This window comes from Nicotiana attenuata, unplaced genomic scaffold, assembly GCF_001879085.1.
Source record: "Nicotiana attenuata strain UT unplaced genomic scaffold, NIATTr2, whole genome shotgun sequence".
NCBI lineage: Eukaryota > Viridiplantae > Streptophyta > Magnoliopsida > Solanales > Solanaceae > Nicotiana > Nicotiana attenuata.
The window spans coordinates 46,103-67,988 of NW_017671361.1; the positions used below are offsets into that span (position 1 = coordinate 46,103).

At 37.6% G+C, this 21,886-nt stretch overlaps 2 protein-coding genes across 2 annotated transcripts; one reads left to right on the forward strand and one right to left on the reverse strand.

Moving 5' to 3' along the window:
• The first annotated feature begins 9,222 nt into the window (after positions 1-9,222).
• On the forward strand, positions 9,223-10,948 carry LOC109207791 (photosystem I reaction center subunit IV A, chloroplastic). The gene is made up of 3 exons (XM_019370784.1): positions 9,223-9,579; positions 10,541-10,606; positions 10,697-10,948. Exons 1-3 carry the CDS (start codon positions 9,328-9,330, stop codon positions 10,799-10,801), a joined length of 423 nt encoding a protein of 140 aa, XP_019226329.1. The 5' UTR covers positions 9,223-9,327; the 3' UTR covers positions 10,802-10,948.
• Positions 10,949-12,963: 2,015 nt separating this feature from the next.
• LOC109207792 (monothiol glutaredoxin-S10-like) lies at positions 12,964-16,951 on the reverse strand. The gene is made up of 5 exons (XM_019370786.1): positions 16,556-16,951; positions 16,360-16,433; positions 14,326-14,400; positions 13,821-13,847; positions 12,964-13,230 (listed from the first exon to the last, which is right to left on the reverse strand). The coding sequence occupies exons 1-5, from the start codon at positions 16,843-16,845 to the stop codon at positions 13,154-13,156; spliced, it is 543 nt and encodes a 180-aa protein (XP_019226331.1). The 5' UTR covers positions 16,846-16,951; the 3' UTR covers positions 12,964-13,153.
• Between the last annotated feature and the right edge of the window lie 4,935 nt (positions 16,952-21,886).

Here is a 21,886-nt window from a genome sequence, read left to right on the forward strand (position 1 = left end):
TAGCAAAGATTCTAGCTAACAGAATTCAAAGGGTGATTGCTTCCATAATTACTGAGACTCAATCAGGATTTATCCCAGGGAGGAAGGTAGCAAATAATGTGATAATGACACATGAGTTGGTTAAAGCATATACAAGAAAGAATATATCGCCCAGATGTATGATTAAAGTTGATATACAGAAGGCGTATGATACAGTTGATTGGAGATTCCTGAAGCAAATGTTAGCAGAATTGAAATTTCCAAAAAAATTCATTAGTTGGGTGATGGAATGTGTTACTACTGTGAATTACTCCATAATGATAAATGGGGAGCCTACCCCACCTTTTGATGCTGCTAGAGGCCTTCATCAAGGAGACCCAATGTCACCATTTCTGTTTGTTGTGGTTATGGAGTATCTAAGCAGGAACCTTAATGCACTGAAAGAGGAGAAGTACTTCAAATTTCATCCAAATTGTTCCAAACTTAGCATCACTCATATGTGCTTTCAAGATGATCTCTTAATGTTTGCTAAGGGTGAAGAAATTTCAGTGAAGCTGTTACGGGAGAAGTTCAAGGTATTCACAAAAGCTTCAGGGTTAATAGCTAATCAATCCAAGAGTGTAATATGCTATGGAGGAGTTTCAGAGGTGAACAAGCAGGAAATTCAACAAGTTCTTGGTTACAGGGAAGGAGAATTGCCATTCAAGTATTTAGGGATCCCATTAGCCACTAGAAAACTAAAACTGGTGGAATGGCAACCCCTAATCAACAAGATCACAGCAAGAATATCCTTATGGACTGCAAAGAAATTATCAAAGGCAGGGAGAGTACAGTTGGTGAAATCAGTATTTTTTGGTATTCAATTATATTGGGCACAATTAGTCATTATTCCTGCTAAGGTGATGAAAGCAATTGAAGGATATTGTAGAAGTTATATCTGGTCGGGAACCAATGAAATTACCAAGAAATCACCGGTAGCTTGGAGCAGGATGTGTTTACCTAAAGCAACAAGTGGGTTGAATCTCACTAACCTCAAGCTGTGGAACAAAGCTGCCATAGTTAGAACTTACTGGGACTCGAAGAACAAAAAAGATACTTTATGGATTAAGTGGATTCATGAATACTACATAAAAGTCCAAACATTGGAGAGTATGACTATTCCCCTACAAGCTAGTTGGATGGTCAAGAAGATACTCAAGGCAAGAGAGAACCTAGGATATGTGCAGCCAGAAGCTATGAATACTAAAAGCATGATCAGGAATGTTTATCTGAAAATGGTTGGGGAGCTGCCTAAAGTAACATGGAAAAACATCATGTGTAACAATGAAGAAAGATCAAAGGCAATGTTTATCACTTGGTTGTAGCAGCAGAACAGATTACTAACAACTACAAGATTAGAAAAATAGGGAATTCAAGTTGAGAGTTGATCACGGCCAACTATGCCTTATAAAAAAGGACAATGCGGTCGCTGCAAATATAATCCGGTTTACAAGTCCGGAGTCGAATCCCACAGAGAACTAAGGTTTAGCTACAGCTGTTCACTATCACCAAGAAGACAAGCTTGAACAATTCCTAACTTATAAATATTAAGATTTTTGTGTTTAACTAATTAACTAACAAATTAAAATAGTAAATTAACAACTAACGATACTGAGGGTTAGAGAAAAGATTAAGGAGGTCTAGAGTTATGATTTCCCCTATTGTCGGAATCCTTCCCGCTATGTCTTCTATAATTTCGCCTAAGTATTCTCTACCGATCATGAGCACTCTTATAACCGTAAATCTCTCCCGAGTAATTACGACAATTTACTAGACGCACTCTCCCGAGCTACGCTAGCTGGCTTTTAACACAGCTCACTTCAGATCGCACCCAAGGCTTCGTTATCCCTAATCCCACCTTTAAACCCTCGGTTATTGATCCCTCATATACTCTGGGAGTGGTGTTGTTCAACAATTACCTAAATATGCACTCTCTCCCGAGTTATGCATACTAAATAGGCACAGGTAATTGAGAGCTCTTCAATCAACCACAATATAAACGTAGTTGAACAAATAGAGAAAAGGCTATGGCTCAATTATATAAAAACATAACAAGAATTTAACCTACAAAAGGTTCTATCAAAACTCTAGATAACAAATTAGCTATTCATAATAGTATGTAAAACTACAATACTAAAAGTCATAACCAACAATGAAAAATAGGAAGAGGAAGGAAAAACTCGTAGAAGAATTCTCCGCCTTGCTCGCAATGTGTTCTTGCGTCCTTAGGTCGAATCTATGTCTCAAAATATGTCCCCCTCCTTCAAAATAGGTTTAGGACCCCTTTTATACAAGTTGGAATAGTTTAGGGCCGAAATAAACTTGTCCTGGACGAAATAGGACTTCTTTTGGACGCCTGGAGGGGCACGGCCGCGGTCAAAACACGGTAGGACCGCGGCCAGACAAGCTCTCTGATTTCTGCCGCGGTCAGTTCCGCGGTCGCGGTTTCGACCGCGTTTTTTACCCTCTTCCGTTTGGAATTTGGAAAAACGTAAAACATGAAAGTTATAGCCCTTTAAATTAGCTTTCCAACCATATATTGTGGAGCCCAAATGGAGTTCTGAGCAAAAAGTTATGTCTATTTTACTAGACAGTGCGCAATATGCCTCCTCAAGTCTTAGTTCGTACTTAATTATCAAATTTGACCCCCGAACACGATCCCGACTTAATTCCTTGAGCTTTTACTCAGACTTCAAAGCTTAAAATCACTTAAATTCATTCCATAACATCTATATAGCTCGGAATCACACCTACAAGGCATAAAACACACAATTAGTGCAAAACACTAGCGATTAAAGCGCAAACTCAATTAAAGTGCAGTAAATTCGAGTGTAATAAGCGACTAAAATATGCAATTATAGCCTATCATCAACACCCCACACTTAAACCATTTCTCGTCCTCGAGCAATCAAACTACACTTTTTTTTTATAGACACGACCTTTTAAACAATTCTCCTAACGCAGCACACCAAGAGTATTTAAAATAGACTAAGCACAAAATCGTAACATCTTCACCTCATGATTTGACTCACAAGTGTCACGCATTATTCACAACTCACCTACTTACTCTAACATAGAGGTCACTGACATTACCTTTCCTTCATGAATCAAGTGCCCTCACACAACAAAAGAGAGTAGTTCCACACAATAAAATTGAAGAACACTTAGGAACTCAAGATAGAAAGAATTCACTCACTCTCAGAAATAACATTCATATGCCACAAAAGATGCACCATAAGCTTGCCCGTAGTGTACTACTCCACTAATCGAGCTCATTCAATCTTGGATCAATTAGGACTTTATTTGGTTGCAATGTAGGCTACGGGACGGGTAGGATACATTTAGATATAAGAGTGACTACACCTCCCTAAGCACTTTAATACATACATTTTAACATTTAAACCCCATACTTATGTCAAGCCAAAATTCACCTTCACATCAATGTAAATTACCCCATTCTTCTTTAAGCACACTTACGTCAAGAACCACCACTTATCAAGGAATTTTTTTTTTTCACAACAATCCAACTATATTTTTTTTTCAATTCAAGTGGCTCTTCCTTTTTCAAAACAGTGCACATTTCTCCTTATTTCGTTAGTTCCACTCAAAAGCCAAACCAACCATCCCACACTTTAACTTTTATAAAGTTCATAAATAATTCAAGTGCTCATGAGAGATGAAAAGGTTTAAATAGATGGTTAATTCAAACAAATGGGTAAGGCTTGTAATGTGGTTGCCAAAGAAAAAGGATTATAGGCTCAACGAGGTTAACTACGATACATAACAATTAGGTGGGTAAAATATACATATCTGGCTCAACAAGAAAACGCCTATATCACTTCCAAGACTGAACATCACTACTATTTCGCTTTGCAAACACACGGGGCAAGTTCTAGGCATCAAATGCAATGCACAGAATAACACAAAACCTTACACACACATGGCACATAACTCACTCAGGATTAGATTCATCAAGACACCCTAGTCAGAGCAGTTAAGCAATTTTAAGATCATACAATTTAAGGTACTTATACAAGAGTCAAAACTGAGCCTAAGCGTCACAACCAAAGTACTCACTATTCTCAAGGCATAACAAAGTCAAGAGATATTGCTTCAATTCAAAACACAACCCAGTGGCTCTTATTCCTTAAAAAAAACTAACTACACCCGGTTCAAATAAAACCCTTGGAAAAGAACTGTGTCCCAAAGAAAAACCAAGGGGGAGTTACTACACTACCTAAAACAGAACAAAAAATCTTTTTGGTATTTTCTTTAGACTTACTTCCCTCAAGAAAACTGTCTAGAAGATCCGTCATCAGGAAAAGTCCAATCTTTTTAAAAAAAAAATTATTTAATTAAACGAACACAGCTAAAGTAGCATGAAAAGTCACCCAGACAATCTCCTCACCCCACACTTAAAATTGTGCATTGTCCCCAATGCACACCCATACATACAAGAGGGTAAAAGAAACTCCCTGGTAGGCCAAAGGCCGAAGCACTAGCAGTTCATGGGGTACTCAGACTTCTCCCAAGCTTGGTCCTTTGTGTGGGTACCTCACACTTAGTTCTAACCATTTGGTTTGCTGATGCATCCTTCCAATACCTTTGCTTTCCATGCTCATAGAAAATAAAAAAAATTGCCACTACAAAAATAATACAATTAAAAAAATAAAAAAATAAATAAAAGAAAGCAATAAAGCTGGGTTGCCTCCAAACAAGCGCTTGATTTAACGTCGCGGCACGACGTGAATCACTTTCCGCCTCCACTTTGAACTTATGAATCGGACCCCAAGTTTTGATTCTGCTTTATGATCATGCTCCTGGGGTGGTGGAACGAATATGACTGGCCCAATAAAATAATGTAGTATTCGGCACTTCTTGGCCTTTATATGAGGTGTGTAATCCCGACTTTCTGGCAAGAAGAATTCCAGAATGTAAGCACTTTGTTCCTCATTCCTTGACTCCTCAAATGGCTCGGACGACTCTATTTCCAAATCATCATCTAAACACAATGTGGAAAAATGCTTGGAGTGAGGACCAATGCGCTAAACTACATGAACATTGGGACTATCTACATTCTCAACACTAATGACAATAGAGTCAACTAAATATGTATCCTCAATATCCTTGGTTGACTCTAGTATCTCTTCTACAACATCGACATCCTCAAAATCTAGTGTGATTGATTGTTGGTGTTCTACTCTAGCCTCCTCCTCTAGCTCATCAATTTTTGTATCTAATTCACGCTCTTCTTGGATACTATTCACAATATTGGCTTGTTGAGCATTAAAAACTTCAACCAGTTGACTCATGTGAACTTTCAAGTTGTGAATAGTTTCCTCCTGCCTTTCTATCCGGAGTAGTAATTTACTCTGTTGTTCCAAAATGCACTTTAACATATCTTTGGGCTTCTTTAGGTCAACTTCCATAGGTTCTTTGTTCCTATTAACTTCACCAGAAAAAGAAGAACCATCAAAGTAAGGGGTTGGGGGAAGGTAAGAAATATAAGCACAACCGTGAAAGTGACCATCTTGACCACCACACATATCACACACATTCCACACATAAGATTGAGTTGGTGCACAAAACTCGCTCTCAGGAATATTTTGATAATTTTGCCCTGGGTGGTTTCCTTCACAATATGCATAAGGAGGATCAAAAGTAGAATTACCAACAACAAAATTCTCATAATTCCATGATGTCATGTTTCTCAAATAAACAAATAAAACTAAAATAAAAATCAAATAATAAAATAAAAGTTCAAACTTGAAACCTAGCAATATGTACACCTACAACTACACCGTTAGTTCCCCGGCAACGGCGCCAAAATTTGATCACGCCCAACTATGCCTTATAAAAAGGACAATGCGGTCGCTGCAAATATAATCCGGTTTACAAGTCCGGAGTCGAATCCCACAGAGAACTAAGGTTTAGCTACATCTGTTCACTATCACCAAGAAGACAAGCTTGAACAATTCCTAACTTATAGATATTAAGATTCTTGTGTTTAACTAATTAACTAACAAATTAAAATATAAATTAACAACTAACGATACTGAGGGTTAGAGAAAAGATTAAGGAGGTCTAGAGTTATGATTTCCCCTATTGTCGGAATCCTTCCCGCTATGTCTTCTATAATTTCGCCTAAGTATTCTCTACCGATCATGAGCACTCTTATTACCGTAAATCTCTCCCGAGTAATTACGACAATTTACTAGACGCACTCTCCCGAGCTACGCTAGCTGGCTTTTAACACAGCTCACTTCAGATCGCACCCAAGGCTTCGTTATCCCTAATCCCACCTTTAAACCCTCGGTTATTGATCCCTCATATACTCTGGGAGTGGTGTTGTTCAACAATTACCTAAATATGCACTCTCTCCCGAGTTATGCATAATAATAGGCACAGGTAATTGAGAGCTCTTCAATCAACCACAATATAAACGTAGTTAAACAAATAGAGAAAAGGCTATGGCTCAATTATATAAAAACATAACAAGAATTTAACCTACAAAAGGTTCTATCAAAACTCTAGATAACAAATTAGCTATTCATAATAGTATGTAAAACTACAATACTAAAAGTCATAAACAACAATGAAAAATAGGAAGAGGAAGGAAAAACTCGTAGAAGAATTCTCCGCCTTGCTCCCAATGTGTTCTTGCCTCCTTAGGTCGAATCTATGTCTCAAAATATGCCCCCCTCCCTTCAAAATAGGTTTAGGACCCCTTTTATACAAGTTGGAATAGTGTAGGGCCGAAATAAACTTGTCCCAGGCGAAATAGGACTTCTTTTGGACGCCTGGAGGGGCGCGGCCGCGGTCAAAATGCGGTAGGACCGCGGCCAGAAAAGCTCTCTGATTTCTGCCGCGGTCAGTTCCGCGGTCGCGGTTTCGAACGCATTTTTCACCCTGTTGCGTTTGGAATTTGGAAAAACGTAAAACATGAAACTTGTAGCCCTTTGAGTTAGCTTTCCAACCATATATTGTGGAGCCCAAATGGAGTTCTGAGCAAAAAGTTATGTCTATTTTACTAGACAGTGCGCAATATGCCTCCTCAAGTCTTCGTTCGTACTTAATTATCAAATTTGACCCCCGAACACGATCCCGGCTTAATTCCTTGAGCTTTTACTCAGACTTCAAAGCTTCAAATCACTTAAATTTATTCCAACATCTATATAGCTCGGAATCACATCTACAAGGCATAAAACACACAATTAGTGCAAAACACTAGCGATTAAAGCGCAAACTCAATTAAAGTGCAGTAAATTCGAGTGTAATAAGCGACTAAAATATGCAATTATAGCCTATCATCAAGTGTCGATGTGTTATGTGCAAAACAGTAGCAGAAACAAGAGATCACTTATTTGCTGAATGCCCAACAGGAAGATATATATGACAGAAGCTTATGCAATGGATACAGATCACCTGGAGGAATTTGAATACATAGAGCCAGATGCAGTACTGGATAGAACAGAACACCAAAGGGAAGACTGCCAAATCAAGAATAGTAAAGATGATATACACAAAATATGTGTATGCAATCTGGACGAAAAGAAACAAAAGGATTTTTGAGCAAAAGGAGACTGCAGGGGACATAGTGGCTAGAGAGATTGCTTATATTTGTCATGTTTGAGCTAATAGTACTACTAAGAGGATGCTTCAACAATGTAAATTTCCTAGGTAGTTAGAGTTTAATAGTCAGTAAGTAGGAGGATATACAGAGAGTTAAATGTTTAGAGAAAAATAAGGCTGAGTATAAAGTCTGATCGATTTGTAAATACTTTTTGGTTATTAATGAAAACTATAATTACCAAAAAAGAATGCTATGATAGGTAATTTAAAATAAATCTTTTATTTAAAAAGTATTTATTTATTAACTTTTGTTATGTCTTTACTATACAAAGTCCATAATTTTTTTTATAATTATTTTTTTAAATATTATTTTTTCACGTTTACGAGATATAATACTTATTAATTTAATAGCTCAGTATTAGCTAGTAACTATTTACAAATAATTAGTTATCATGGTATTGTATGGTGAATTATATGTCACTTTATTAACTTGTTGAAATTTAAAAATGAATGATGCTAGGAAATCATATTTAAATTGTGAATTATATTTTTATATAAATTCTCTTTCAAATAGAAAGCATATTAAATAAAAGCAGTATTTTAATAAAAATATCAAATTATAATATCGAAATTCTTTCAAGATTCATTACTCCTTAAGAGATACATATAAGATTTTGTATCGAATACATTACTTTTGATGCAGCTAATTTGCATATTATGATATATGTCATACTTTTCGTATTATTCATAGTTGAATTAAAATTTATAAATATTTTAAATAGATTATTTGTTATAATTTTGGAATTTTAATGTAATTTTTATAATTATTTTTACTTTATACTATCTTAAAATTCTTGAAATTAGTAAAATTTGAAGATCTGTGGGACTTACGCCCCATGTATCAGGGCTTACGCCTCGCCTCATCAGAGTTAAAACGCCTCACCTTACACCCCGCCTTTTAAAACATTGGTTACGAGTTGCAATCTTAGTGACTTTATGGCCACTGTTATCTAATTGTGTTTCTATAAATTATGTAAAGGATAAATTATCAATCTAAAAAGAAAGAGTTATTTATATTGTAAATAAAAATACTAGGCGACTTATTCACATCTATCCAAATCATGGTAAATAAAGTTATCTGATACCTATACTCTGGGGTGGACGTAGAGTATGGCCGCCGGGTTTATCTTAACCCAGTACTTTCGTCACGGAGTATAAATTTATATATAAAAAGTTATTCAAATTACAACAAATGGTAGGTCTGAACTATAACTTTAAAAATACAATAAATTTATTGTTAAAAACTTTGAAAGTTGAATCCACAGAATCTAAATCCTAGATCCGTCACTGCCAATGTTGATGTAGGATAATATATATCATGTGAAATTAACCGGTGTGCGCGTAAACTGATTCGGACTCGCACACCACCGTTATATAAATTATAAAAAAAAAGAAAAGAATGCAAGAATATGAAAAATGAAAAGTAAAGACAAAAGAGAAGTGGTGACATTATCCAAAAGAATGAGATATGGTAACTATGTGGCAGCGTCTTAGTGGCTAGAGCAATAACTGGAGGCCACAGGGTTGCTCCTTGTCCATGAAAAAGATATCCAATTAATTCAAAACCTCTGAAATCTACTCTATTGTTTTGCCAAAGATTATTTTTTCTTCTTTTTCAACAACCCCATATCTATCACAATTTTCAAACAAATAAGAAGTAAGACAATCAAGTAAACTATGGCAAGTTGCAACATGGCTTCTGCTGCATCAAACTTTTTGGTAGCAACTCCTAATGTTGCCTCTAACACAAGTACTCCTCGTAGTACTATGTTGTTCTTCTCGTCTAAGAACTATGGCACCACCACCACCCCGAGACTCGTCGTAAGGGCGGCAGAAGAGGCTGCGCCGCCAGCTGCCGCTGAAACACCTGTTGAAACCAAAGCTGCCAAGCCTAAGCCACCTCCAATTGGACCCAAGAGAGGAACCAAAGTAAGTAGCTCAATTTCCGGGACATGGATTTAGCATTTTTCTGAGTATTTTTATTTTTTACTATATATAGCATACTTAAATGATTTTTTCATTACAAAAATATATAGTTTTGACTGTCTGTGAAATTTATTCGTGATACACACTAGTGCTCAATATATTGCATCTACTGAATTAACATATCTTTTTTTCTTCATGTTATTAATCTCAGTTATATAGACGATTAATCGTACTTATTCTGCACCGACTCATCTAGATCATGATCGAATGAAGAATCGTCTAATATGTTACTGATAATGTTTAACCCAAAAATTATTTTTTTTAGTCAAAGCAATAAAACAAATAATTCGAATTTCTAACAACCGATATGATTCACGTTTCCTAAGTATAATCGAAAAAGAAACAAACAATAAGAAAATAAATTGAGAGAATAAAGGAAATGAAAATCTTATTGATGATTGCAGACTTTTCTTCCGTATAAAAGCAATAATCTTCCAATAATAGAGAGCTGTTATAGAATTTTGTAATTAAAAGTATAACTTGGTAGTTTTTCGATAGGGATACAAGATATGGAAGGAGGGTTTAAATAGTACTTACATTCGTAACTGTTTGCCTTGTTTAGCTTCTGCCTGTTCCTGTCATTTATTGCATTAAACGTCAATTATATGATTGATTTGTAACGGTTATGATAATGATGACAAATCTCGTATAATCATGGATTGATTGATTGTTTCCATATTCGTAACAATTAATGACTTCGATTATTAGCCTCGTCGCTATGCTCTTTTATTTAACCTCGAAACTAATAGGCACGGTACATCTGGGTATGATACCGTAGGTGTTGTACATATCTTCTGTACATGTTATTCTTCTCTGTTGTAGCAACTCCAACGACATTTGACATCACTGAATAAGTCCACGTGGCAAGATTATTTTCAACTAATACAGATAATATTGTTGACAGGTGAGAATTCTTAGGAAGGAATCTTACTGGTACAAGGGCACAGGTTCAGTTGTAGCTTGTGATCAGGTAAGAAATTTAATATAGAATCTAAGTTGATTAGACTTAAAAAATGATGTTTAACTTTTAATGTTGTCAATGTTGTTGTTAATGTCTCAGGACCCAAATACTCGTTACCCAGTTGTGGTACGATTTAACAAAGTGAATTATGCTAATGTTTCAACCAACAACTATGCATTGGATGAAATCGAAGAAGTGAAATGAGTGTGTGCAGTTCATCATTAGCAGTATATTTTTAGAACGCAAGGCCCTTTGGTTTTCCATGTTTATTCTCTAGTTATATACTGGCTTTGATTGTGAATGAATATCTATTATAGTTTGTGGCAATTCACAGTCCCATCCCTTTTCTAATTTTTATTGTTATCATTGCTCAAATCGCCAGAGGGTCTATTGGAAACTATATAACCTCTCTATCTTCAGAAGGTAGGGTAAGATCTGCGTACATACTACCCTCTCCAGACCCCACTATGTGAGATTATACTGGGTATATTGTTGTTATCGCCGTCATTGCTCAAATCCTACAAAGCATAATTCTTCCGATATCATGTAGATATGGATCCAAGTATTGAAGCCAGCTAGTGCAAGGAATTACTTCAGCTGCTTCTACTTGTGACATTGGGTGTTAACATTAGGAGTCCTTTTGTTGATTGTGCAGGAATAAATCGTAACTTTTGTACAAAATAATATAGTGTTTGATTGATCGCGCAAGAAAAAATAATAATTGCATAATAAATGCAGCTTTTGTTTGGCTGCATAAGAAAACATAATCATCGAATTACCTGATGCAACGTGTGTGGTTGACAGTATTGAATAATATCCCAATTAAGTTAAGTAAGTTTTATATATTATTTTATGCAAATTAAAATGTGAAATACGAATATGTATTAGTAATACAATGATTAACCACATTACTGACAAATATGCCTTAAAACAAGTAATTTTTGTATAACAATTAATTTATTATCAATCATTATTTCTTTTGCATAACAATCCTTCCATTATTAATCGGATAACAATCACTTCATCACCACATAAACAATTCCTACATTATAATCCCCACATAATTAGTATGTGAACCACCAAACAACCCCTTATTGTGTCGATCCCGGGCACGTAGTTCAAGTCGAGTGCCATTTGGCAGATTTGGCCTTGAATATATGCAGTTTGTATTAAACACAGCAACTATATTTCCAGATGATAATGATATAGACAAAATTTCACAATTTGAGGAATTAAAGCTAACAATAAGGCTTTAAACTAACTAAGAAATTGTAATAACTAATTTACACTCTTTCAAAAGTAGTGTGTTTTTGGAGGATCCGACACGGGTGAGACAACAATTTGAAGAGTCCGTCCAACATAGGAGGTAACTATCATCTCAAAACCCAAGAACACCGTTAAAGCTGAATAGTTAGAAACAGATGCACCATACCTACTTTTTTGATGAAGTAGATGCACTATACCTACTTACAAACATATATAGGGTTGTCACGACAGAAAGGAGGGAGATTGATGGACACGACGATGAGGCACAGAGCAGGCATAGAGACACAAAGGATAGGTGAACGCGACAAGGTAAAACATATGACAAGGAATGGTAATTACAATGGATACACTTATCGACAAAGCAATACACCCTGAGGTAGAGGAATGATTATACTCGTGGATGAGGCTCGTGAACTTCCTTGTTTACAATCCATATCCAAAAATAAGTGTTTATACTCTTTACTTTTGTTTCACGAGCAATACTAACTTGAGGATAGAAGTCACTCCTCCCAATCCCAAGATAAAATAGTTGACAAAAGAAGGCTGGAGTCTTCGGGATGTCCCGAGGAACTATACAAAAGTACAACCATGCAGCTTTGGATAGAGACTTCTTAATAAGTTAGTAGCTTTTGCAATCTTCTCTTTTATTCAAACTGTAATTCTTGAACTGGCCCCTCTTACTGGACAAGGACAAGGACAGAATTTATATGCATCTTGGGACTTGGCCAATGTTTAATAAATAATTTGAGCGCAAACAAATTCAGTCCATCAACTCCAATATGCATGACGCGTTTATACACATCTCGGCTCTGGCCCAATGTTTAGTAAGTAATTTAACATGAATAAATTCAATCAATCAACTGCAATATGCACGATGCATCTCTACAAGCTTGTCGCATGGAAGAAATTGGGCTTAAAAGAGGGGGGGGGGGGGGGGGTTGACTACCCATTGGAAAATGAAAGCTGATAATATTAAGCAAGCTGTTCATATTTGAAGTCTCAAATAAGTATTTGGTTTCTCTTAAGTAAGATAAGTGTACGTGCTAGTCAAATTCAATAAGTATAAAACTATAATCTTTGAGAGAGGAAGCAAAATCAGCTCATGGTCATGGGTGAAGTTATATCAACATAAATTTTCTGCTTCAACAGTGAGTTTAACATTCAGAAGCAAGATATACTTGTAAAGGAACAACATAATTAAATATGAATATGTCAAAGAGATCTGAAAGAATAATGCGTACAAGGATAGCATGAGATAGGATCGCTTTCGCATGGATAGCTCAAGAGGGCTTAGCTCTCTCTTTTTCCAGCATTTGCTTCCGATAGCAAAGGTTCAAGTTCTCCTTTCCGATACAGCTTAATAGTATCTGTACCCAAAGAGAAAAAAAAAAAAAAAAAACAGTAATCCAGCTCCTCCGACAAGTTTTTTCATGTTGCAATAATTATGAATGTCATTCAATTGTTCAACAGTAGTTGGAGTTAATTGCAAGATTGCAAAGAATGACTAGAGACTTGAACTAGAAAAGGTACTCTAGTGTTCATCAGCTATAGAGCTTTTTCTTCATTAATTCAGCACAACTTTTGTAGGTAGGACATACACTACCGATGACTCATTTTTGAAAGTAATACACAAGAGCCTGTTGCTAACACTCTACAAACAATCTGGGAAGGCAATGTTGTGCGGACTCTCTAAAATGTTGCCGCATCCGCATCGGATCCTCTAAAACACATTAATTTGGGGGATCGAACACACACCCAATGGCATTTTCGGAGAGTCCGAGCAACATAGTGAAAGGGTACTTAAAACTAGAGTTGTTCACAAGGCTGACAATATTGTAATAGGTTATAAACTTGGGAATCAAGTCAAATCATTATCTTTCAAGAAAAAAACACAGAATAGCAATACTTTGTTTCTGCAAATCTATGGTGAAAGCATAAGACTGATCAGAGAATGTACCTGTACAACCACCAATGTGTTTGGCCCCTGGTCATAGAGAAAAACACATTAATTACAAGTCCTTCACATAAACCACGCAATAAAAATCAGCAGCAAATGCCAAAACAGGCACTCTCTTCGTTAAGAGGCAGTAGCGTACTGTCAAACTATTCAAGCAGTTGTCTCAATTTTCTTTTTTTGGCTTTGTAATTTTAAAGGAGTTCTTTACATTTTCATCGTGATATTAAACCAAGGTCCATAAATTGTCTTATCATACATATTGCCTCTCAAAGATGAAATTTTTTTGCAAATACTTATGGTGCTCTCCGCGAAGATGGCCAATACTTCTGAAAATTTCACACATCAAGAAGTTTCTGTTCATTATGGAAGGAAATTGTCTGCTTATTACGTTTAGAATTATATAACCAGGAAGCTCCCGTAAAAGAAATAAATAAGCTCCAAGAACCTGTTGCCATATTCCAAAAACTTGTAAAGATCAACAACTCTACAGTACGACATTTCTTACCAATGAATACATTGGGAACCGTATGCTGTCCAGTAAGCCTTTCCAGCACTTTCTGCAGCTGTGGTCCTTGGGGACCTGAAACCACAAATTTAGAGATAGTATCAACTAATTGGGAAAAAGTATACATTTGTATATGACTAGAGCATGGAATGCCACAGTTGCAACTTAGATAACCTTAGTTAATGAGAAATACTTTCGAGTGCAGATAATCAAAATGAACTAATCAGATTTGTTGTGAACTGTACACACACTTTTCCCAATTTTTTTAGATTTCCTTTCTTCTTCTGGGTAGTCTGTGGTAGTAGAAGAATATACAAAGGCCAGCACGTATTTATGGTCAAATAAGAATACGAGAAACAACACAATTTTTGAACTTTTCCTCTTTGTTCGATGAGCGTTCTACTTGCAACACAAGGTTGTGTGTTGCTACGCTCATCTACGGATAACAATTAGCACCACCATCTGCTTGTATGTTTGGACATGGTGAAAGGAGCCCTGCTTTAAAAGATAAATATTCATGTAAATTACATACAACCACTTCCAGCTGAACTTTGTCAAATTCCCCAAACAGAGGTGTAGTGGAACGTCATTTACTTGCATACGGTTTTTCTGTAGAATTTGCACGCGTCATAACCAAAACTAAAGGAAGACTGGTAACAAGGGAACTTCAAGCTTTCATTGTTGACAACCATCAAGCCAACTAAATGGACGCCACACAAAATTTTGATCGATATACTCGTGAGATACTAAGCACAAGCTACCACTTTTTTTCCTTCATAGTGTGACTACGATTCAACTCTCAAGGTGAAGTCCCTTTTACTTCTCTTTTCAAAGGAGGCACCAGTCTTGGCAGGTGATGCAAGGTTCAGGGCTAGGTAAACAGCAAATAGCCTAGACAATGTGAACGCAAGCTCAGCTCCCATCTACTAAAAGGCCTTTGCCCATCAATGTTTCTCATTCATGAAGTCAAAACAGCACTATGATCTAGCCTTACTGTACTAACCATCCAATTCCACAATAAGAATTGTCATCTAGCTCAAGATATCAATAATTGTTTCAGATACCCAGAAACACAACTAACTGGACCAACAAGCATTTTCGCCAAAACCTTGTTGTGTAAGGGCAATTCTTGTCCATGTTTGAGGAATGAGTTGGATGTGGTAGGGACGAACAGCCAAAATCCATAATTTTGTATCACAAACGGTCTGCAACCACCGTTCTGCTTGTTTAACAATATTGGTTTTGCAGAAGTTTAGCAATTAACCTACCTTACATGAACTGACTTTCTTATTTATTATATAGGACCTTAAACTCAAGTACTCAACTGTATTTGATGTAACCAAAATAAACCATGCTAGTAGAATATATATAATGAATATCTCTCATATTCCTTCTGTATAGTTTACATTCAACTCATTAATTATCTCAGATTCAAAGATCTGCATAAAAGCCTTAGTTTTTATTCACAACAATCATACTAAACTTATCTACATAATAACCATTTAAAGATCACCTTCTCAATTCACATTAAGCAAAAAGATATTCCAATTTCCAACAGAGTAAGCACTTGTTCTATGTCACTTCATGAAACTTGAAACCATGAGGCTCGAGAAGAAGATGTTTTTAAGTAGGATTTAAGTTATATGCACTCAAAGGCGGATCCAGAATTTAAACCCTATGGGTTCAGCCTTTAAGATTTTTAGCATTGAACTCAATATATTTTTAAAGCTATGGGTTCAAATCTACTATTTTGCAATTTTTAGTAAATTTTACACATAAATTTATGCTCCGCATCGAAAGTTATGGGTTCAGTTGAACCCGTCACTCGTCACCTATACGCTACATACGCTAATGCACTAATAGTGCAATGAATGGTAATTTAACATGTTATACCATATATTAAAATATTACCAATCAATCTATTCTACTAGCAATTACCTTTTAGTGACCTGATTGTATACATATTTTTTTACATTGCACAGAACTTAAACTCTTTTAGGTAAAATAAAGTTGTTGACTTTGGAAGAAACTTACCCATTTCATCCAATTCAATAACAAGTGGATCTACACCAAGTTTTTTGAACAAAGCTTTCACCTCCATTGAGTACCTTTTTAGAACAAAAAATCAAGAACCTCACTTCAAAATAAGCTCAAATAAAGCGGACAATTAGGCATAAAAATTGCATTTTTACCTAAAATATTATACGAGTACTAAAATTCAACAACTTACGAACACCAAGTTTTGGAGTAAACAACAACTGGGTTTTCAGTAATGGTCTTTTTCACGCTCTCTTCCAAACGGGACCCGAATGAACCCGACATCGCCCGAATCTGGACCGGACCCATTTTCCGAGGTCCATTGTTTTCAATTCTGGACGCAAATTTGTGAATTGGAACGCTGCAGTTGTAACTGGGAATGCGCTGGAACTGCGAGAGAATTTGAGTGTGAAATCGAGGGTGAAGAGAATGAGAGATAGAGAAAGTGCTGAAGCTTTTCGTTAGATTTGAAGTGGCAGCCATCTTTTTGAGGAAACTCTGTTCAGTTCAGTTCTTTTATTGTTCTATCTAGTTGCCAAATTCATTCACAAGAGTTACAGTTTTTGTCACCTTTTCTGCTAAATTCAGCTTAAGGTCTTACACGTAATGTCTTCTACTTTATTTATGGGAAAATGGCCAAATATACCCCTCTACTATCACAAAAGATTTAAATATACCCCTTATCATACTTTCAGTTTAGGCAAAATTTCACATAAAAACAACTGGGATCCTTACTTTTCAATTTTATAGCTCATATTTCAAATTACAACCAACTAGCCCAAAAATAATAGGCTAAGATTCAACATCCAACTCCAATAGGTTCTCAAAATTACTATTTAATTTTTAAAAAAGATTGCTCAAACTTTAAGTTAATTTTCGAATCAGCAAGTGTAACTCAAATATTAGTTCAACTAATCAAATCCATTTGGATGGTGAAAATTAGATTTTTAACAAGTTTAAATATGTGGGTTTAGATTTCGAATTTGATTTTGTGAGAAATTTGGAGTGGGTATTATCTAGAATTGTTAGAAATTGAATAAGGAGGTTGTATATAAAATTTGAAGTCATTTAATGGAGATTTGGACTGATTTTGAACAAGAATTGCAACTGAAAATCGTGGAAGAAGTTCGCCTACAGACGCTTGTATATAGATGTATAAAAATGTATAATGGTGTATAAGATGTGTTTATGCACTCATGTACACTATTATACAAGATTATACATAATTATACAAAAAACTGACTTCGTCCTCTTCCTCGCGTTTTTTCTGAAATTTAACTCAAATCTTGCTCAAATCTACTCCAAATCACTTCAAATTTAAATTTTGAACTCCGTTTGATATTTTCAATCAATTAGAACAACACCCAATCCAAACAACTAACAAACTCAAAAATCTTATTTTTAAAAGCAAAGCTTTGAATGGCCTTCAATGGTGGAATGTTGAATCTTCAATTTTCTTACATTGCAACCAAGTGACACAGGGAAGAAGCAGTAATGGCGGACGGCCCCTTGAAGCATATGTAGAAGATGTGAGAAGAAAAGAGAGTAAAAGCAATGGTTAGGAGAACATAGATTTAACTCCTTAGCTTTTAGAAGCAATGGTTGTAAGAAAACAGATTTTGAATTTGCTAGTGCTTCCAAAATATGTAAAATATGGGTTAGGTCAGGTAAAACTTAAAAATATGGGCCATTTTTTGTTATGGTATGAAGTCAAGTGTATTTTCTTGTAATTCTTTCTTCAGTTTATATACCTCTGTCGTTATACTATTGGTTCAAATATATCACTTTTCCGTTAAGTTTGTCCAAAATGGACATCCCATCCTACGTGGCACTAATATTTGGTGAGATGGATGCTATATGGCTTGCTAGCTTAGCGCCCCTAACCCATTTTTATCCCTCCCTTCTATTTTTTTCCACCATTAAAATTTCCTTCCCCCAGCGTTACCGCTACGCTACCATGAAAAGTATTGAATTTCAAATTTTAATCTTTTATATATAGATTAGGTGTTTGATCAAAAAGCGTTAAGCTTTTTGTTAAACTAACTAATGAGGGAATAGAGGGTGAATCCTAGTTAGATGTAATAAATTCTAGATAAAAAACTTAGACAGATCCGTGGGATGGGATCGTGTTTATGAATAACAAAGATCAGATATGTATTCAATGAATGTTATAATACGAACATGCAATAAATGCAGATAATGGCAATAAATGTAATAAAGAGGAATTTATCACCTAAAAATTAGATGGTTTGGGTAATTACTCTTTCTGACAACAACGTGGGATAATCTTGTAAACAAAGAGTGAACTACGTGCGTTGAGCAATAGAATCAGTGACAAGACAAGCCTTTTTGTATATTCTTTGTAGTCAACCCTTTACAAGTGCTCTTATCAAAAAGTGAAGAAGATCCCTCTTTGTTCTTTATTCCATCCTATTTATAAGGGTTATCCCTAAGAAACCCTAAAAAGTACAACCTAGGGAATATCCAACGGAATATTCCTTATATCTATTGCCAAACTATCCTACCGTTGCTTCCTTCCCCCCTATGCTTGACCTCGGCAATAATCCTTCTTAAGACGACTCCTCGCTATTATACCGTGCTCGGCTTTATCCTTGACCATGTTTCATTTGCACTTATCAATCCGTCCAAATTTAGACCAATACAGGTATTCCCTCCGCTTGTCGAGGTCGTGATCTTGCACGTCCTCGGTGAGCGGATTCGGTCTGCAGCCGTTGAGAAGAAATTTGGTCGCGTTGATTGAATCGAATCAATAGAGGTCGAAAAAACAGCATAGCCAGCGGGGCTGCGGTTGGCGTGGCTAACGCGGGGTGACGTCATGACCACGCGCGTCATCCTCATGCAACATTTGTGCTTCTGTTGTTTCGATGTTGTTTCGATTTTGGTGCTATTGACGGTCGTTTGCTTTGATTCTGGTGCTAACCAACCCTATAAATAGATGGATGGGGTTTCATTTTCGAAGATTTTCATCATTCTCATTTCGTATGAGTATTGTTTTCTTTGATCTTCTTCTTCGATCTCCGCTTTCAATCTCTTGCAGCCTCTTCAATTCCAGTCCCTGATTTCTTGCCCAATTGATATTTTCTTCTTCAGACTTTGCTACTTTCGTTTCACCACGTGAATATGTCAACATCCCCTCATATTCACGACGAAGTTTTCGATGCCACTCATTTATCGGTGGCCCTTCCTCCATGCGGTGAGGAATTCATGGTTGAAGAGGAGGAAAGCTTCCCCACCGTGGAGGAGGTGGTCCCCAAAAATCCTTTGGTCAGACATGACTTCCCAAAGGAACCCGCTCCCGCTCCTGCTCAGAAGCTTTTTGAGACGGGACTGCCTCAAATAGCCGACATCCGGTCTAAATATCACATTCCTCCTCACGTTGAAATTGTTCCGGCCGGGGGCGACATCTTAAAGGTCCATCGATCCGGGTATTGTGCTTTCTACGTCTATCCGTTCTTAATCACTTGTTCTCTTCCTCTTCCCCCATTAGCGAAGGAATTTAGCCAATTTTACAACGTCTGTCCGCCATAACTCTCCCCTTATTTGTACAAAGTTTTTCTGATGCTGGCGAAGTATGCAGAGTTGGCCTGTTGCGAGGTCAACATTCGCCACCTGCTGCATCTATTTTTGCCTAGCTTTTATAGAGGTACATTGATACATCTGCTGCATTGTGGGATCAAAGGGTTGGTGGCTTGGATGGATGATAAGACGAACCGGCGGCTCTGTCATAAGTACTTCTTCGTCAAGATCGAGCACCTGGTGGCAGATTCCATTGGGTTTCCTGAACAATGGAACTATAATCGTAAGTATCTCGCCATATACTCGTTGTTTTCTTTCATTTTTTCATTTTTGACTTACTCGCGGCTTCCTTGTTTTTTAGCTGAGGGGCGTGCACCTTCTCACGTCTTCGATATTGAAGATTGGGTGGCGCGCGTGTTACCCCACACCGTGGGAATTCGCGATTGGGCGTCCTTTCACAAGCGTTTTGGACCCAAGACCCCGTCCAGTAAGTGTAATTTCTACCTCAGCTTATTGTTATTTACCATCGCTTTTTGATGCGACCCCTTTGATGCCAGGTCGGCGAGTTTCCAAGAAGATGAAGGCTCTAGTGCCTGCATTTTGCCAAGCTATCGCGTCGGCTGGAATGCAATTTGCCTTGGCCGAGTCGGCTCGAGGAGGTCGAACTCAAGCTCCGCCAATGAGGGACTCCGCTCCTCAAACAGTTGCCTTGCGGGATGAGATCTCTTCTCAGCCCATCTTTCACCTTGTAGATGAACCATCTAATGGCGAGGAGTCATTGTCGAGAAAAAGGTGAAGGGTGGAGACTGGGAAGGCCATTGTCGCTGACGTTGAGCCGGAAAAGTTCATTGCCTTGGAGGGGAAACCTGTGCTCATACCAGACGTTGAGGCCGTTTCTACGGCTGGTGTCGTCACGGAGAGGAGACCCTCTAGGGTTAAGGGGGTTCATGATAGCGGAGAGCTTAGACGGGCCGCAGAAGGTGGATCATCATCGACGGTCGGGGGAGTAGAGATGTTCCTGCGGGGGAAGAAGACTCTGGCTCCGACATCGACCCTGAGGAGATTCGGACCTTCATGGAGAGGGCTACTCGTGTGGAGATAAGGACGGAGGGTCCTAATTGGCAAATAATCATCCCTACGGACTACGATCTTTTGGCTAACTCAGAACGGGTGGTGCCGGCTTTTGCTCCTCTGTGCGCGGCTTCTGAGAATACGGCGCTACAAACGATAAACGATGTGGACCTGTCGTTGGGCATGTCTGGCATGGCCCTGCGAGTGAGTGCTTTTCCATGTTAGGTTAGGTTTATTTTGTATGTCTAGTATGCTTACACTGACTTCCATTTGTTATTTTTCATCAGTCTCTTATCATGGGGATCGAGCGCGACCGGTGGGAGGAGTAGAGGACAACCATTTTTAAGAAGATGACGTCTAAGTACAAGGAATACCGCACTAAGCACCGAACGCTGGCCTACATCGTTAGCCAGGATGGCAAATTTCAATCGCTTCGTGATAGGCTCAAACAGAAAGATGATGAGCTGAGGAAGAAAGATAAAGAGCTATGCGAGAGGGACGATGAGCTTATGAGGGCCATCAGTAGGTGCAGCGACCTTGAGGCAGCGCTTAAGGCCAAAGAGGACGAGGTCGAGGTGAGTAAGGGGGTGATGACTGAGAATGCTGATCTTCAGACGCAGGTGGTGTCCTTAAAGGCTAAACTCGGGCAGAGGGAGGAAAGGGCTGTCGATTTGAGAGGTGAGCTGAGTGCAAAGATCTAAGAATTGAGTCAGGCCGAATGGCCACTATGGCTGAAACGGCGGCCCTAGATGACGCCCTCCGTGTTTGCAAGTCCGAGCGGGCTAATGAGGTGGAGACATCGACGCTTAAGGTGGCGAGGTTGGAAGAATGGATACAAGGTTTAGAGGCGGAGTTGTCCGAGCTAAACAAACAAGTCGTTATCTTGAGGGCCGAGGAGACGTGACGGCAGTCACAA

What these genes read in the sequence shown, in the direction of transcription:
- LOC109207791 (XM_019370784.1), top strand. Translation starts at nt 9,328, where the DNA reads ATGGCAAGTTGCAACATGGCTTCTGCTGCATCAAACTTTTTGGTAGCA. An exon ending in GACCCAAGAGAGGAACCAAA is followed by an intron (nt 9,580 to 10,540) that starts GTAAGTAGCTCA and finishes TATTGTTGACAG; the next exon opens with GTGAGAATTCTTAGGAAGGA. An exon ending in CAGTTGTAGCTTGTGATCAG is followed by an intron (nt 10,607 to 10,696) that starts GTAAGAAATTTA and finishes TTAATGTCTCAG; the next exon opens with GACCCAAATACTCGTTACCC.
- LOC109207792 (XM_019370786.1), bottom strand. Translation starts at nt 16,845, where the DNA reads ATGGCTGCCACTTCAAATCTAACGAAAAGCTTCAGCACTTTCTCTATC. An exon ending in TATTGAATTGGATGAAATGG is followed by an intron (nt 14,401 to 16,359) that starts GTAAGTTTCTTC and finishes TTGTGGTTTCAG; the next exon opens with GTCCCCAAGGACCACAGCTG. An exon ending in GGTTCCCAATGTATTCATTG is followed by an intron (nt 13,848 to 14,325) that starts GTAAGAAATGTC and finishes CTCTATGACCAG; the next exon opens with GGGCCAAACACATTGGTGGT.